This window comes from Hipposideros armiger, unplaced genomic scaffold, assembly GCF_001890085.2.
Source record: "Hipposideros armiger isolate ML-2016 unplaced genomic scaffold, ASM189008v1 scaffold_730, whole genome shotgun sequence".
Lineage (NCBI taxonomy): Eukaryota > Metazoa > Chordata > Mammalia > Chiroptera > Hipposideridae > Hipposideros > Hipposideros armiger.
In genome coordinates this window covers 869,024-885,991 of record NW_017732080.1, presented here as the reverse complement: position 1 = coordinate 885,991, position 16,968 = coordinate 869,024, and the positions used below count along the sequence as shown (strand labels likewise).

The 16,968-nt window shown below is 39.8% G+C and overlaps 1 protein-coding gene across 1 annotated transcript in view; it reads right to left on the bottom strand.

Annotated features, from left to right (window-relative positions):
• ANTXR2 (ANTXR cell adhesion molecule 2) overlaps window positions 1–14,906 on the bottom strand; it is a 98,258-nt gene extending 83,352 nt beyond the window's left edge. The window contains exons 1-3 of the mRNA XM_019627428.1: window positions 14,391–14,906; window positions 13,689–13,760; window positions 11,526–11,597 (exon numbers count right to left, since the gene is read on the bottom strand). Coding sequence (XP_019482973.1) covers window positions 11,526–11,597; window positions 13,689–13,760; window positions 14,391–14,542 — 296 coding nt within the window. The 5' untranslated portion in view covers window positions 14,543–14,906. The remainder of the gene's footprint in view (window positions 1–11,525; window positions 11,598–13,688; window positions 13,761–14,390) is intronic.
• Window positions 14,907–16,968: the final 2,062 nt, after the last annotated feature.

Here is a 16,968-nt window from a genome sequence, read left to right as displayed (position 1 = left end):
GAAAGCTTTATAATAGGAGGTGGGGAACCTCAGGGATTGGAGTAAATCAGAGACGAATTGAGACTCTGTTTCTGCAACTAATGAACTATGTACCCATCAGCAGGTATTTAGTTTCCTGGAGCTCAGGGCCGTATCCATAAAATGTAAATAGTAATGCCTGCGCCAGTGGGGTTTTCAATCATTCCTTCTATAGATATGTATTAGGCGCCCACTATGATATTTATAATGTAATGCTATTTGGCAGCCTCGGGCATTTGGAAGGCAGTGGATGCCTAGACAGAAAGAGTACTTTGAGAGCAAGGGGAGAAAGGAAGTAAGTAGCACCCAGAACAAACTCTCTTCATTATAGTTTCTCCTTTACACTGCTACAAAACCCATAAACATGGCAGGCGGAAGGGCGAGCATAATGGATGAGATGCCAGGCTCTAAGCGTGTGAGCCTGGGCAAGTGATCTAACCTCTGAGTCCTTCAGTTGCTTCCCATATAAATACAGGTTAACACTGATACTAACTTCACAAGGCTTATTTGAAAATCAAATGAGTTAAAGTGTTTGGTACAAAGTAAGTATTACACAGATGTTCATTATGATTCTTTCATCACACGATATGTCAGGGACTAAGCAAGGTCATTGGCCAGTCAACCCTCAATCCCTTCATCATGCCACTCTGCATCAAACAATGAGGGCAACATACAGCTCAGCCATGGGGGCCTTGGCCTCCATTCCCAGCTCTGACATGTACTGGTCTTAACACTCACTAGTTACGTAGCCTCTCTGGTCCTCCATCCCCCTCCATATGGAAAGTCAGGATAGTGATGGTACTTACATAGTGGGCTTGTTACAAAAATTAAAGGGACTAGTACATGGAAAACACTGAGTATACTGCACGACACATAAGTGTTCAACAATCAATACCAACTGCTTATGTCTATTCACTATACTCCTGTCTCTTTATCAATAGAAGAGAACTAAGTATGAATTATTAGCCTCGTTAGTCACAGGTTGTAGGCCTCATTTGAGAACTATCCCTCTACTAGTCACAGAATTTTAAAACTTTATATTAAGGCATACAAACTATAAATCATATGCCTAAGTGTTTGGTATTGCTCTTGAAGAGATCATTGAATATCAAGAATCTCAAAAGGTACTTCTTTTATAGCACAAATTTTTTAAATATTTTAGAAAATTTGCAGTCATTTCTAAGAAAACTTCCACCCTTACATTGTACTAGCAAAGTATTTCTACATATTGTTAATTCTTAAGTCCTGGAGAGTTTGAATCGAATAACACTATTCAAAATCATGGAAGTAAAGGAAAATGTGCCAATCTATTCTAATCTAACTCAAGAAGGAAACACGGGTAATATTAAAATAATAACAGTAAAAGAGAATATATTAATGTTGCTAATAAACAAAAATTTTTTAATTCATACAAAAAATAAGAGGAATGAGAGGAAGAGGTTAATAATAAATAATAGAAGTAAAGGACATTTGTCATTCAGATTTTACTGAGATGGGTTATGAGTTGCACTAGAATCTAAAGACTAGTGCCAAAATTACCAATCTAATTTGTTATTTTGGTTATATACAAGGTTTATATTTATCCTCTAAGTTGACATGTTTATTTCAGAAAGAGATTCATCTTGGAATTTCATTATTACTTTTCATATAAACTATGGTAGCTAATCTCCAAATATGACCTCTGTCAATTGCTTCCCACTCTCCCATCAAGAGATGGACTTGAGACTCCCCTTACCTTGCACCTGCCATACCCCTGTTACTTCTTGGAAACAGACTAAGGTAGAAGTGATGTTCTTGGGCATCTGAGTCCAACTCTTAAGAGAATTGAAGACTTTGCTTCCTTTGACTTCTAATACTTGCTCTTGGAATCCCCTCCCTTGGATCCCAGTCAACGTGCTGTGAGAAGCCTACACCACACGCAGAGGTCACAGAAGGAGAACCGAGTTATTCCACCGAACAGCTCCAGCTGAGCTCCACAATCAATAATAAGCCTCTATGATTACAGTACCTGGGAATATCACATAGGGCAGAGAAACTCCCAGCTGAGCCATCAACACACAGAACTGTGCGAGGTGTTAAAATTGTTGTTTAAGCCACTAAGTTTTGGGGCATGCTTTTTCATGCATCACTGAATAATAAAAGAAAAAAGAAAAAAATAAATTTGTACCCTAAGTGTCAGATATTTCATTGCTGCATACAAGTACATCCTCAATTCTTTGAATAGGGCTCAGTCCTGCTTCCTGGGAATGTATTTTTGTGGCTCTTGACTCCACCTTCTGAACTGTGACTCCACTTTCGGAGCCATTCTTCTTTTTCCATAAAAAATAGCACATATGTATGATTCCTTCCTGCCCATGGGAAGTTGAGGGTCCAGAAGTCTCTTTCATCTTGAAATATCCACCTCTTTTAATTCATGATGATGAAAGCCCTTTGAAAACTTTGTGAGATTCCTATGTATTAAATTGTAACCCACTTCATTAAACAACAGCCACATGCAAAAAATTTTCTCAAAAGAGGCTCCCCTCTACTTTAGGCTGTATGTCAGGTGAGACACACACTGAAAAAATTCAGGGCCGGCCGAATGGCGCGATGGTTAAGAACTGGCTTGGGGTGCCAGAGGGCCCCGGTTCAGATCCCACATATGAGGGCCAGTGACACTGCCCCCTACAGCTAAGATGCTGAACAACAGCTCAACCTGGAGCTGGGCTGCCGTGAGTCGCCGGCGACGGCATAGGCTGCAGCCCCTGTGGCAGTGGGTTGCCATGGGCTACCGTATGTAGCCAGCAGCCAGCGTGAGTGGCCAGCAGCCGCAGTGAGCAGCCGTCCAGAAGCCAGCGACTGATCTGCCTCGCCCGGGAAGAGCGCAATGATGGTGCCAACATGGGCCAGTGAAGCGACATCCTCCACAACTAGACTGAAGAACAAAAGGACAGCAACTTGTCTGTTCCCCTTCCCCCAATTCCCCAATAAAATCTTTAAAAAAAAAAAATTCAGAAGCCTTATGTTTACCTGCGAGTGCCTATGAGGCACATATTTTAAGCCTTTTGATCTAGATAAAAGGGTCTATAAGACATTCTCTTAAACCTTTCTGAACTCATAAAAAACGTCTGTTGACTGCACCCTTAATCTGATTTTTCCTCTGATGCCACGTTTGATAGACAGCAATCTGGGTTTGATCATTGAATTAAGGCCATTTCTTAAACTGGGGTAGTATTTTTGCCAAGGAGACTGGGGACGAGAGAGATTTATTTTCAAATCCATCAAGTCTTGGCTCTTCACATTTCCTTTACATCATGTTTGAAAACTAAAAAGTTCCTTCTTTAGCTCATCTCACACCTCTCCTACGTCATCATAGGTAGCTGCAAGAAGCCAGCTGACACCTCCAACATTCTTCCTGGAAATCTCCTTAGCTATACCCACAAGTTCATTATGCACATTTTTGACTGTCCATATTACCACCAAACTTTCCATCACAACATAAAATGGTCATTTCTGCTTCAGCCTCCAATAACAACTCGCTCACTGCCCTTCTAGTTTTTACTATCAATCTCCTCAAGGTCATTTAGCATCTACCCTAGTCATAAGCTCTGCTGTGGTTAGCTATTGCTGCAGAATAAACTACTCAAAAATTAGTGGTATTAAAAAAAACTTATTGTTTCTCATGATACTGTCCATTGAATGGGCAGTTTTTATGTTTCATACTTTATCTGCCGGGAAGCTGGTATGGCTATAGGGGTTGGAATGACCTCGCTCACATGCTTGGCAAGTTGATGTTGGTGCTGGTGATGGTGATTGCCTACGAGTTCAGCTAGGACTGCTGACCAGAGTCTGTAGTTTCCTCCATGTGGCTTCCACATGTGGCTTAGCTGAGTTTTCTCTAACCATGGTGGTCGTACGGTAGTCAAAGCGTATATGGCAGCTGGCTACCCAGACCACAAAAAAGGAAACCCCCATACCCCATGCCCTATTAAAGCTTAGGCCTGGGACGGGGACAGTTTCATCTTTGTGCCTGCTGCAATCTATTGAGTAAAGTAAGCAACAGAGCCAGTCCACATTTTTTTAATTATATATTTAAATATATTTATTTTATATATTATGCATATTACATACATAATCATATAAATAGGGGGTGCCAAAAAATGTATACACATTTTAAGAAAGGAAAACTGTATTAAAATTGTAATACTCAATATATACCGATAACAAAAGATGAATACATGTCACGTTTGACTTCTTTTTTCTTTTTCTTTTATTGTTAGTTTCAGGTGTACAGAACAATGCGACAGTTATCCTTTTCACCCCTCACCCAGTAACAACCACCCTCCCCCATCCACTGCCCTCCCACCCTCCATATCATGCTAATCTATTACAATTCCATTGATTCTGCAATGACAAGAGGTGCTCAAAGTGGTTACCATCAGCATTCGGACACTTCTGATTACCGCAAACTACTGCTTGAGTAATGTTGACCAAAGTGTCCACTTGTATACAATTTTCTGGCACCCCCAAAATATGTATATAAGTATGTATATGTATTATTCTGTGCTTCATTGGAGGTCACAGAAGAATAATCTACCACAAAAGCTACGGGCTTCATATATCCATGCAGCCAAATGCCAATTTAGAAAACTGCATAAATATAAATGTGTAGGTATTTATATCATAGGACAATTCTGTTCTTTATCCTTAAGAGATTATTAGCCAGGGACATTAGTCCTTGAAAATAAACAGTAACTGCAAACTAAATATAGCAATATTTATGAATTTTATAATAGCCAGTTACATAACATAATTAAATGCTTGTTTTAGAAGGTAAAACTTGGTAGACAGGGTGGAATATGAAACAAAACAATGTTTTCAAGATGTTATTTATGTCCATACAAAATTACTAATGAGCTGTCATCCCCTTAGCACTATACTTTAGAACTATTGCATATAAAGCATTTAGCAAAATATCTGATACATAGTAAGTGCTCAATGAACATTATTTACTATTTTTATTGTCTCCTTCCATTAATAAACCACAATATTAACCAGACTGACAAAATTAGAAAAAATTTGATGAGGGGAAATCTGTTCATTCATTCTAACATATCTACTCTAATTATCTAATTCTGTTATTACACACTGCTATACTATGTACTGCAGGAAGAATAAATTGCAAAAAAAGCAATTGTTCTCTATTAGTTCCTCCACTTAAAAATTTTATAGGATTCCACAGAGTGAAGGGTTATTTTCTAAACACAAACATTGCTAATACATGCTATTATCTTAGGAACTAGCAGATTTAGCGCCCACTTTATGTAAAAACTTGCTGATTGTTTATTTAACCTGTTATTCTAAGGCCAACATATGCCAAAGTCTCTGCGGTCCAAAGTCCAGCCGACTGAGCCCAAGGTAGCAGTTCTGATTCAAAAATATCTGCTTATAAAATGCTCCACACAGCCTGGGTTTTGTGACAGATATTTCTCCAATTTAGTCTACGCTAACCCAAGTGTGGTGCACAGGTCACGCCTGAAGTCCATGCCTGCTGCTTTTGGTATATTTTTATTCCATTTCCCCATGCACTGCCTTACTGAGCCACGATAACTGACCTCTGAGCTTTACCACTTCAGTGTGCCAGGGTGTCTCCCAGAAATGACTAACAATGGTTAATTTTCTGGAACATACTCATAAAGCAGATATGGGACATCACTGAAAGTACTAATATATCCATGATTACCATCTGAGCTGCTGCCATGCCCAAGATTAGCACGAGATATGGCCAAAGCTGACTTTTCTAAATAGGAGGAATTACTTCCCTACTGGAATTTTTTTTTTTTTAAACCCAACTGTAGTCATTTCCTCTCACCACATCGCTGGTTTGCAAGGTAACAGAACAAATTTAGGGGATGAATATGCTTTGAATGATGACAAATCCTGACTAATTGTGAAAGCTGGAGAAGGGGGAACATGGAGAGTCTCAGGCAGTGCAGCAGGGAAGTGCTCAGGCTCAGGACTCAGGTCTGGGTGTGAATCCTGGGTCTGACTACTGAGTGGTGTCTCTGTGGGCAAAGGCATGTCTCTACACTTCTGCTAGAATCCTGGCACGTCAGGATGAAAATGATGATGATTGTGTATGCTGAAAATCCAAATCCCATTTCTGCCTCAGCCTCTGTCCCACCCAGTCATCAATTAGGCATTCTCACACATTGGATGCATTTAATTGTCCCACATTGCTATATGGTAGGAATGATTAGCTCCTTTTAACAGGCAAGAGAATGGGCAGTAAGAGGTGAAGTAACTTGTACAAGGTCACACAGCTAGTATGTAGGTCCTCTGTCTATTTGAGCCATGGTCTAATCCTGGTGTTTTCATTTTAATAAGGAGCCTTCAGGATCCTACAGCTCTTTCACATCCCTGAATTCATTGTTTTTCCAAGACAGCTATCTCTGGGTACAGAAGAAGTCAGTAAAATTTTTTTTTAATTTAAGCATTTGTTTAATTTTTACATAATGCATTATTGATGAAATAAAATTGAATAACCTACATATACAGAAATTAAAAACATGAAGGTTTTCCCCACCTTGAATCTTACTGCTAAGACAGTATCATCGTTAAGTTTGTTGCATATCTTCCAGACTTTTCCCATGTATTTATAATCACACACACACACACACATGCACACACACACCATAAGAACAGTTGAAGATTTTGTTTTTAAATAAAAATTAAAATCATACTTAACAGTGTCCTGCAACTTTCTTTTCTCAATTAATATATCTTAGATATATTTTTATATAGTACCATCAGCTGATGAGCATTCAGACTGAATACAGTTTTTCACTATTATGAACAATACTGCAGTGTCTAATTTTGCACATACATATCTTTGCACACAGGTGCTAGTATTTCAGTAGGACATACTAGTCCCAAAAAGTAAAATTGCTGATAGGAACTTTTACAGATACTACAAAATTTCCCTGCAAAATGAATGAACCAATTATGAGTTACCAACTCTTAAAAGGACTAGTTTATCACAAGTAAATTTTTAACTCACATTATAAGGAATTAGAAGAAATTCTTCCAAATAATAGAAATGATAAAAATGTGTATATCTAAACTTAATCAAATGGCTCCTCTTCAATATCCTACAAGTTTGCCTAAGAAACAGTTTTTCCTAAGTAATTGATAATTGTGTTCAGGTCAAACAACTATATGACTTTTTCAATTTGGGGACAAGTATACTGAAAAGGGAGATGGAAATGTATATAACTGATCTATAAGAATTGGAATGAGAAAATTAGCAATTATGTCACCATTTATCATTTCTCAAAGAGAGAGAATATAACAGTTTGTAACTCATGTTTTAGAGTCAGACACACTCAATCACTCATTCAACAAATATTAACCGAGCATCTACTGTGTGTCAGGCTCTGTTCTAGGTGTTGGATATACGGGCAAACAAGACAAAGAAGACCCCTCTGTTCTCATGCAGTTTACATTAGGGCTGTGGAGATAAATCAATCAATTTAACAGAACAATTTCAAAAAGTGATAACCAAATAGAGCAGTGAGAAATTACTGGAGAGAAGGGACAAGGTTCTTTTACACTTGATGGCCAGGAGAGGCCTCTCACAGGAGGTGACATGTGGAATGACTCCTAAATGACAAGAATGAGCTAACCAGGGCAAGATCTGATACAGAAAGGGCAAAATTCCTAATGTGGAAACAAGTTTGTTCTGTTCAGGGAATGGAACGAAGGCCAGTGGGCAAGACTGTGGCACCCGATGTTGGAGGAAAGGAGTGGGTGAGGCAACCAGGCAGGACTTTTAGGCCATTGGGAGACGTGTGCTTTCTATGTCATTTTAAGTCATTAGATTGTATTAAGTGTGAGAGTGGCATGATCTACTTTATATAGTAAGAGACCATTCTGGCTAATATACTGCTCTCCACTTATTAACCATGTGTCCTTGGACAAGCTACATTACCTTCCTTAGCTTCAGTTTCCTCATTCATAAAGTTGCGATAATAATAGTATGTAGTACATGGAGCTGATATGAGAACTAAATGAGGTAATGAATGGAAAACATTTTGCACACTGCCTAGCACATAATAATTGTTCACTAAATGATTTCAACTAAATCACTTTTATATCATTGGGATCATATTGAACAGAACTGAGCATAATTCACTATCTCCAATTATGCAACATAATAACTAAAAACATCCTTTAAAATTAGTCCTGATTCAAGTTTCCTAATATTGAGAGTCTGGATATTTCATTATTGAATCAACACTCAGCACTTCCTTCTTACTGATCCTTTAATACAGCCCTGAACTATGTATGTGTATGTTCACACCCCTTACTCACAGACACACTACATTATACATTTTTGTGTTACCCCCAGAGCCCACAATGCTCAATGCACCCTATATAAGGAAGGCAAGCAGATAGGTAGATGGGTGGAAGGACAGACTAACACATATGTGGAGGATAAAAATCATGAGGACAACAGAAAAGAAGGGAGTGTTTCAAACTGAAATATTTAAAACAGTAAAGTTTTTTAATGATGAGTATTTAAAATGTATAACTGATCATTTCTTGCCATGTTTGTTATTCTATTCGTGCATTTACTTGGTACCAGGGACTAGGCTGAAACCCTAACAGAAGACACAGCCCTAATGTAAGGACTTACTGCCTTCCAATCTTGCTTCACCTCTATTGAAAATATTTAGCAACACTCTGAGAAACACAAGAAGTACTTCTCACATTTACCACAGTACTGAAGAATTATGAGTAACAGAACCAAAATTGTGAAACCTGCTGTACTCAACCTTTGCGTTTCTCATGTTCTCAGGTTTATTTGTCAGTGTGATACATGACAGCAAGAAAGTTAGTATGTAGAGTTCCAATTTCTTGGCTTTGAAACAAAGATCCACAATAGTTGTGGAAACATTTGTTCAGTGATCTTTCTTCTAAATATACAAATTGTTTCTACATACTTGAAAGTGTGTAATGGATGAAAAATAGCCCTATATCCAAATATAGAGCATAGAAATTTGAGAAGTTATTAGTTCAATTAAATAAAATTAGTAAAAGAACAACTAAGAGTGGAAAACAATGTCCTTTAGTGGAAACTATTCTGTGATATACAAAGTACTTTTCTATGCATTGTCTTATTTTGATCTTCACAAAATCTCTCTTAAAAATACTGGTAGTTTATAAGTCTGCCATTTATAGATATGAAAACTAACACAGTGAAATTGAATAGATAATTTGACCCAAGCCTCTCAATCATTAAGTAGCCAAACTGGACCTCTAAACCAGGCCTTTTGAGTGTACTTTCTGCACCCCAAACTAATTCAACATGCCACAAATAATGCAATTCGTTATAACTGAATGTATTTCTATTTAAAGAGACAGGTGAGCAAACTATACATAAAATAAGTCGCAAGTAACATTATTAAAATTCCACCTGGAATATTATAAATTCTTTCAATTAAGACAATAATCTTTTTATATCAGCACAGTTCCTGTTTGGTCATTAAAACACTACATATTCCCTAGCTTCAGCTCATAACAAAGTTTTATCCCTTGAATACATTATGTGCCAGACTCTGTCCTGCCTTCTCCACATTCATTGACTTCAACTCTTACAACAATCACCATCATCATCATAATTACAGACATGGAATAAACAGAGGCATAAAGAAGTAACTTGTCCATGACTATCTAGTTAGTAAATTGGTTCAGTGACTCTTAACGGCAACATTATGCTGTCTCTTGAAATAGAAGCCTCTATCCCATTCCGACCTCTCCCTTATTAGATTCAACCAATGATAAGGGAAGAATCTTTAATGTAGATGAAGAATTAAACTTTTTATATGCATGTTTAAGCAATATCAATCTTGTCAACCAGTGACTACGCTTCATCTTCAAAGTGCTAGAGGACCCACATGAAAAGTGTCTAACAGAGAACTTGGCACAGCACACGCAGGTGACAATTACTGAGAATCTACTGTGTGTCTGGCTTTATGCTAAGTGCTTTTCTCTATATATGCACTCCATAAATGTTAACATTGTTTTTTATTTTCTCTAATGGAAAAGCTGGATCCACAGCTGTTTCTTTGGAAATTAAGCAGGGCAGCAGAGAAAATTTCTTTTCACAGAGGCAAGGGCTGATATATCACTGGGTATAGAAGCTTGTATATGGCTTATAAGTGACTGCTATTGCTCTGGCCCTTGAAGAAACCCACATAAGAAAGTGTGGAAGGAAAGTATCAATGAGAAGACTGAGGTTGTAAGCTGGACTCCCCACCTGCAGACAGATTTCATCTCCGAAAGTAATACTTAAAGCACAAATAAATTAAAAGTTTATATAAGTTCTCGCCAAGTCCCTTTAAATAGTATGCTTTCTTAACATTTTTTTAAAGAAAAAATTCAATATAAAAAAACTGTATTCACACATGACTTTTGAGAAACCCACATATTATGCAAAACAAAGGACACCAGCCTCCCCTGATCCAACTACAGTTTGGAAAAACTTGATTTCAAAGTAATGCTAGCACACCATTGGTTAATTCCTCAGGAACTGAGCAAGAACTATCTTGCGTACTCTGTGTTAAATGATGTAGGTATGAAAATGAAGAAGGAAATCTCCCTTCCACTATGGAACTCAGAGTATAGTAAACAAAACTAATCCCATGGAAAGCAGCCATTCTTTAAAATATGGCAATGATTGCTTCCAACTTGCCACAATGGATTCAAATGACATAGAAATAGTCATATGAAATATTGTGACACTGGCTTGGGAAAAAACCACACCTTTTACAAAAGATGTGATATATATGTATTATATGGGATGTGTGTGTGTGTGTGTGTACACATATATTATATATTCTATATATTATATGTACATATACATATTATACACGTATACATATATACATGTGCATATATACATGTATATATTATATATATCATACACACATATATACGTATATACACACATGTATATAGAATAGAATAGAATAGAGTAAAATAGAAAGCAAGTTCCTTTATAAAGGTGAATATATCCAGCAGCAGTAGACCTCAGAATAAGACTGAAAATCGAGGAAGTCTGCTGAATCTAGTAAATTATCCAAAGAGATCTGTATCTCTCTCCTCCCTGATGTTCTTCAAATTCCTAGTTGAGCAATATATTACATCTCAACAAGAAAGATATAGAACTACTTACAGTAACAGAGACGGGAAAAGGTAGAAAGTAGTGAACATACAAACAACTAAGGCAGAGTTCTGGGTTTCATTGTACATTCCACAGCCAATATGAATGATATTGATTTTCAGATTATCTGCTCTTTTATATTACTCATACCCCTCCTTTCCCCTCTATTAGTGAAGAGAACTGAATTGTCTGTGCATTTGCTGGATTCCACTGAGAGGCCTGAATCACCACTTGGAATATCAATCATTCTTTTAAGATTAGTCTCTACTAAAAGCCTGCAATGAAATGATAATGCACTAACCTGTCTCCAGTTAATGGCAAAATAATGGTTGCTTGGGAAGAAAACACAATGAAAGATAATCTCATTTGAGGGCTGCAAAAGAAGAAGAGAGGCAGTTAAAACATTTTTAAAAGAAAGATTGATACACTACAGATGTATAGCTAGGGAGTCTCATTTAAAATAGGTCTCACTGAATGGCTCGGGCTTCTTTTAAATGGAGCTTCCTAAGTAGATACACTAACTCTGCTGAACATTACTGCGTAACTCATTTTGGATTTAGTCAGTGCTTCTCAGCACTCCAGCATTCCTCCATGACCCATAGGGACATTTAGGAAGAGCCTAACTAGAAAGATAAATTCTAGGCCAGTGTAAAATTCTTTTGTAGAAAATGCTAGATGTTCTACCTCAGCTCCTTGAAGGAGGCCAGACCCTTGTTAGCCATTCTTAGGGCTGCAAAGCAGTCAGTTTGATTTAATTACCACAACTATGACATGAGTTCACACCAAAGTTATCCTGAAGTAAGACTGCATAAAGATTGCCACGGACAATGTGAAAATGACTAAACAAATCGCATTTTAATTCGGCATTTTCAATTTTCCATGTCTCAAACATCATACTTTCAATCGTCAACAACTGCCCTAGTTAGTTACATCTTTTAAGCTTTAGGCATTTATCTCATAAAATAGTTCTTGTTTCTAAGACATTCTTTGCAACTGTTACTAAGAATTAAAACTGATGACAGGAAACAAAGACCTATAAACTGAGGATCAGAATGATCTCAGAGGCTCATCCATATTTTGAGAGTAACTCTCTTCAGGAGTCACCCTTTATTATTATTTATTATTATTTATTATTATTATTGTATTGTTAGTAACCGAGCAACTGAACTTGAGCCAGGGAACTGTGTATTAAAGAATTCCAACTTGCAAACCAGACCAAATAAGTAAAAGCCCCACTTCTCAAAAATGTTGCATTGAAACGAGCCATTGCTTTCGATCAAATTCTATATAAGGCTCTCTGCACACTCTTGGATTAAATCAGAAAATTTCATAAAAACTGTCTCTTCTGCCTTTGACATTTAAAGATATAGGGCCTTGTTTATTTTTCTTTCCTAGACAGTTTTTACCTCAGACCCTGTCCAGCAATGAGAGTGTTATGCTTGGCTTCTTAAACAGGAGGCTGATGATTGAACATGGACAAGCATACATTTTTATAGGGATAAGTTTACTGCTGCCAGTAACTGAAAGCAAGGATTGCCTAGGCCTCTACAGATTGTTGAAGTTACTTGCAACATGACTTTCAAAATGTTTTGATCATCCAAGGCTGTTTTACAGAAAACATTTGGGCTAACAAGACTGAAAGAAGCAATATTTAATGATACAGCTCCTTTTCATGTCCTTTCCATTATCTTGATAAACTTGCATTTGCTCATGGCATTTTTTCTTTAAAAAAAAAGAAAAAGGAGGGGGCCAAATAAGCTTCAAAAGCCTGGTGTCCTGGGGCTATTTTTAAATAGGGATGCCACTAATTGCTAGCTACCTCTAAATAGGAGGCTAAGCTCAATTTCATGGCAGTTATGCTTTATATGGGAAGAGAAACCAGTCTTTCCTAGTAAGGTTTATTGTATACATAGAACAGTTAAATTTTAAACCAGCGACACACCCACACATTGTGTAAACACAAGTCATTTCTTCAAATATACTTGCAAGTGCCTTTTCTGGTAGTGGGTTATTAACATGTGTTTATTTTAAGTTTACTAACACTTATTATTATTATTTTTAAATAATGACCTCTACAATGGTAAGAATTATGTGGAAAGGAAAATATATTATGGAGACTATTAGCATAAAAAGGAATTCTAATGTGATAAATTATGAGAAAGCATAACTGAAATTCAAAGCAGATGAAAATTCAGAAAGGAAAAGACATTTGGAATAGTATTTGAAGATCCTTCCCCAGAGCCTGGGCCAAGTTTCTGGGATCCAGATGAAATAAACCCTCAACAACTGAAAGTCTGTCCTAATAACAGCATGTGTGTAACATAGATCTTGAGCCACTTAAAAATCAACGTTTCCGTGAAGGCTTTTCCTGCAAAACGTTTCCAAAACGGGTTACCCTACATTTTGGGTTATTTCCCTCCACCTCAAACTCCCTTGTGTAGAAAAAGTAAAGAGGGAGAAATACCTCACAAATCTCTCTGTAAGTTGCTGGACAAAATTGTAAATTTCAATCCAGTTATTTGCCACACTCCCAGACCTGAAAAATGAAATTGAACTGGTCAGAAAAGCAAATATTTACATGGGGAATCACCTGGCCTCTTCTAAAAGCAAAGTAACAGTCTCAGTAGCTGAAACTTAGGTGCTGCAAGAATCAAGGAATCAAGGAAGCCAACCTGTCTTCCTGGACCACCTGCTTGCTAATGGTTTGGAGTAGGATTCAAGCTCTTTAAAATAAACACAGCCTCCCTTCGCAGGAAATGCAAACCCTAGGTGAAAACTAGGATAAAACCAGGCAAACTTTAGCCAGCATGACGGGGTGAGGACTGAGAGGCCCAGAAAATCTGTGTTCCTGGGACGCAGAAGGCTACCCCACAGGGGCCTCACTTCCATTTCCCAAGAGGCCCCAAAGCTGGCAAGCAGTGACTACCCCACCTCCCCTGAGTCAAGCAGCTCAGGGCTACTCCTATCACCCCCCACACCCACCCGCCCCAAGCCCGCACAGATCCGAAAGTGCTTGCCCTGTGCATGGGGATAGCAACAGGGCACTCATCAACGGGTGGGTTTCTAATACCCCTCCCCAGGGCGCACTCACATGTCGACTTCCCCGGCCACAGCTCAGCCATTGCCACCCGCACCAGAAGACCCGGGACCTCCCTCTGGCACTCACTTGTCCAGGACGAAGTAGAGATCAAAGGCCCCTCTGCAGGAGGGCTGCTCCTGGGCTCTCAGCAGCCCTCCAGGACCGCTGAGCGCCAGCAGCCATAGCCCGGGGACCAGCCAGCTCCCAGGACTGCGGGCCAGGGACTGTCCCGCCACCATCCTGCGGCCAGGGGCCTGCGACTCCGTCCTGCTCGCAGCCCCCTCGGCTCGACTCGGTGGGGATGCCACGGTGGTAGGAGTTGCCAGGGACCCTGGGGTGCAGGACAGCGAGCAGCTAGAGCGCCGGCGCCTGGGGTAGCGGAATCCACTAACTGAGGGAGGGAGGGAGAAAAGGAGGGAGGGAGGTCCTAGGAGGACAAAGGGAGACTCTGCAACCGACCGCCGCAGCTGCCGCCGGAACTCTTGACGAATCCTAGTGGAAGGGCAATCCAGTTCTTCCTCTCGGGATTCCGGAGGGTTCCTGCAGACAATGAGGGCCCACGGCGACAGCTCGCAACAGAAGTTCCTCCTCGGCCTCTGGCCGAGCCTCTAGCGCCAGCCTGGGACCCGAACCGTGCGTCCCATTCCTCCGGAGTGCGCTGAAGTCCGACTGATGCAGCGCTCTGCGAGGCAGGCACCCCCGGGACGCAGCGACAAACTTGGAGTGGAGATCCCTGTGTTCTGGTTCCCTCTCACGCGGCCCAACTCCACTCCGCACTCCAACTTTCTGCCTTGTGCTCCGCTCTGGCACAACACAGCCGGGCGGTCCCCTTTAAGGGAGGAGGCTGAGCGGGCTCTGGGCTAGTGGCTCGGACAAGCCACTCCAACCTAGGCCAAGAGCGAGCGATCTGGCCAAGTTTCGTCTAACTGTGTCAGTGTGAGCCCGAGGGCGAGGGCGGGGCCTGATCTGAAGCCCGAGAGCCACACGCACACTTGAGGGTTCTTGCCTGGGTTGAAAATGACTAACGATTGCCAAATTTTGGAAAGGGGAGAATTAGTTTAACAAAACAAATGTCCTGTAGAAACGAAACAATACCCACATGTCCTGCAGGCCTGGCTTATTTCAGCAACTGTGCGGAACAGTCCTCTGTGTGGCTGGGAGACCAGAGACTAGCAATTCCAACAGAGGTGAAGGTCTCCTCACTCTGCCCCACCCCCACTAGCATAAGTACACATCCTCTTTACTTTGGGAACCACTACCTACTGAAGGCAACTTCCTCTTCTATTACAAGCCTACTTTGTCGTTTCATCTCACCAATCCAAGAAAAGGCGGGGCGGGGCAGAGGGGGGCAGACAGAACAGTAGAAAGTTGTACTGCCAAATATTGAATTCCACTGTCATTCACCACAAACGCCAGATATTAAGAACTTCATCTTGGGGCAAGCTAGGGGGGGCAGGTACCAAGCTTGTGCCAAAGCTGAAGTTTGTATGCACTGAAATTCTAGGAGTTCTCATTCTACACGCCCTCCTCCTTCCTCTCTCCTCCTGACCACCTCCACCTCTGACCTCTGCCTTGCCCTTGCTGAAACTGGCTTTTAGAACTTACAATAATTGACAGTAATATGAGGTGTCACGTCTTCCTTTGTCTTTAAATCAAGAATTTATGACAAAAATTTCATATGGTACTTAATCACATGTTGCCTTTTAATATCTCTTGTGTGTGTAGTCATGTGTATATAACTTTTCATTTACATTATCTTTGACATAAACCAGATTTGTAAACATTCTGAGACTAGAAACCAGTCACTGTAACAAAAACTTAGTATTAACTTATCTATTAGGCACTGCTTTAGGACTTACAGTTAATGCACAGAACAGGATGACAAGCCCCTATTTTCATGAAGCTTGGAGTCTGGTTGAAGAAGAGACACATACATACATACATACATATCCAGATTAGAGGGTGGTTTGCAGAGATTTAAAATATGCGAATATGATAGAGAATGACGGACTAGACAACAAACAAAAAGAAGGCAGCTATTCCAAGAGCTAAAAGAGGAAACATTCCTATTTCCTGCAACTCCCCATGGGCATTAATTTAGCACACTCAAGAAGCAAAGAGAAACAGTGTGGCTGGACCTATGTCAGTAAGATGAAGTAAGAGAGGTAGGCAGGGGCCACATTATGTGATGCTTTATAAACTGTAATAAAGAATTCAGATCTTTTATATTAAGTGTGATAGGGGCCCATGAGAGTTTAACCCTGAGAGTGGGGTAAGGGATAAGTGATATGATCTGTGTTTTTCAAAGATCATTCAGCTAACATGATACAATGGACTTGGAGGCAGCAACAATGAAAGCAGGGAGATCAGTTAGGAGACGATTACAGTATCAGGGCACAACAAAATGGTACCTTGGCGTATCATCCCTATAGCGGCTAAACCGAGGGAAATGAATGGGTGAGAGCTTCAATAAATGCAGATGGGCCCTCAGTTGGGAAATACCTGCCCCTCGGAGATGGAAATTCCCATACCCTCCCCTGGATCCACCATTTCTTATGTGATGGGGTAAGGAAGGTACTAATGGGGCAAGTGGTTGATTGAATGGAAGACAACTTATCCTTTTGTTAGAAAGAAACACAAACCCTCCATTGTTTTCAAGCAACTG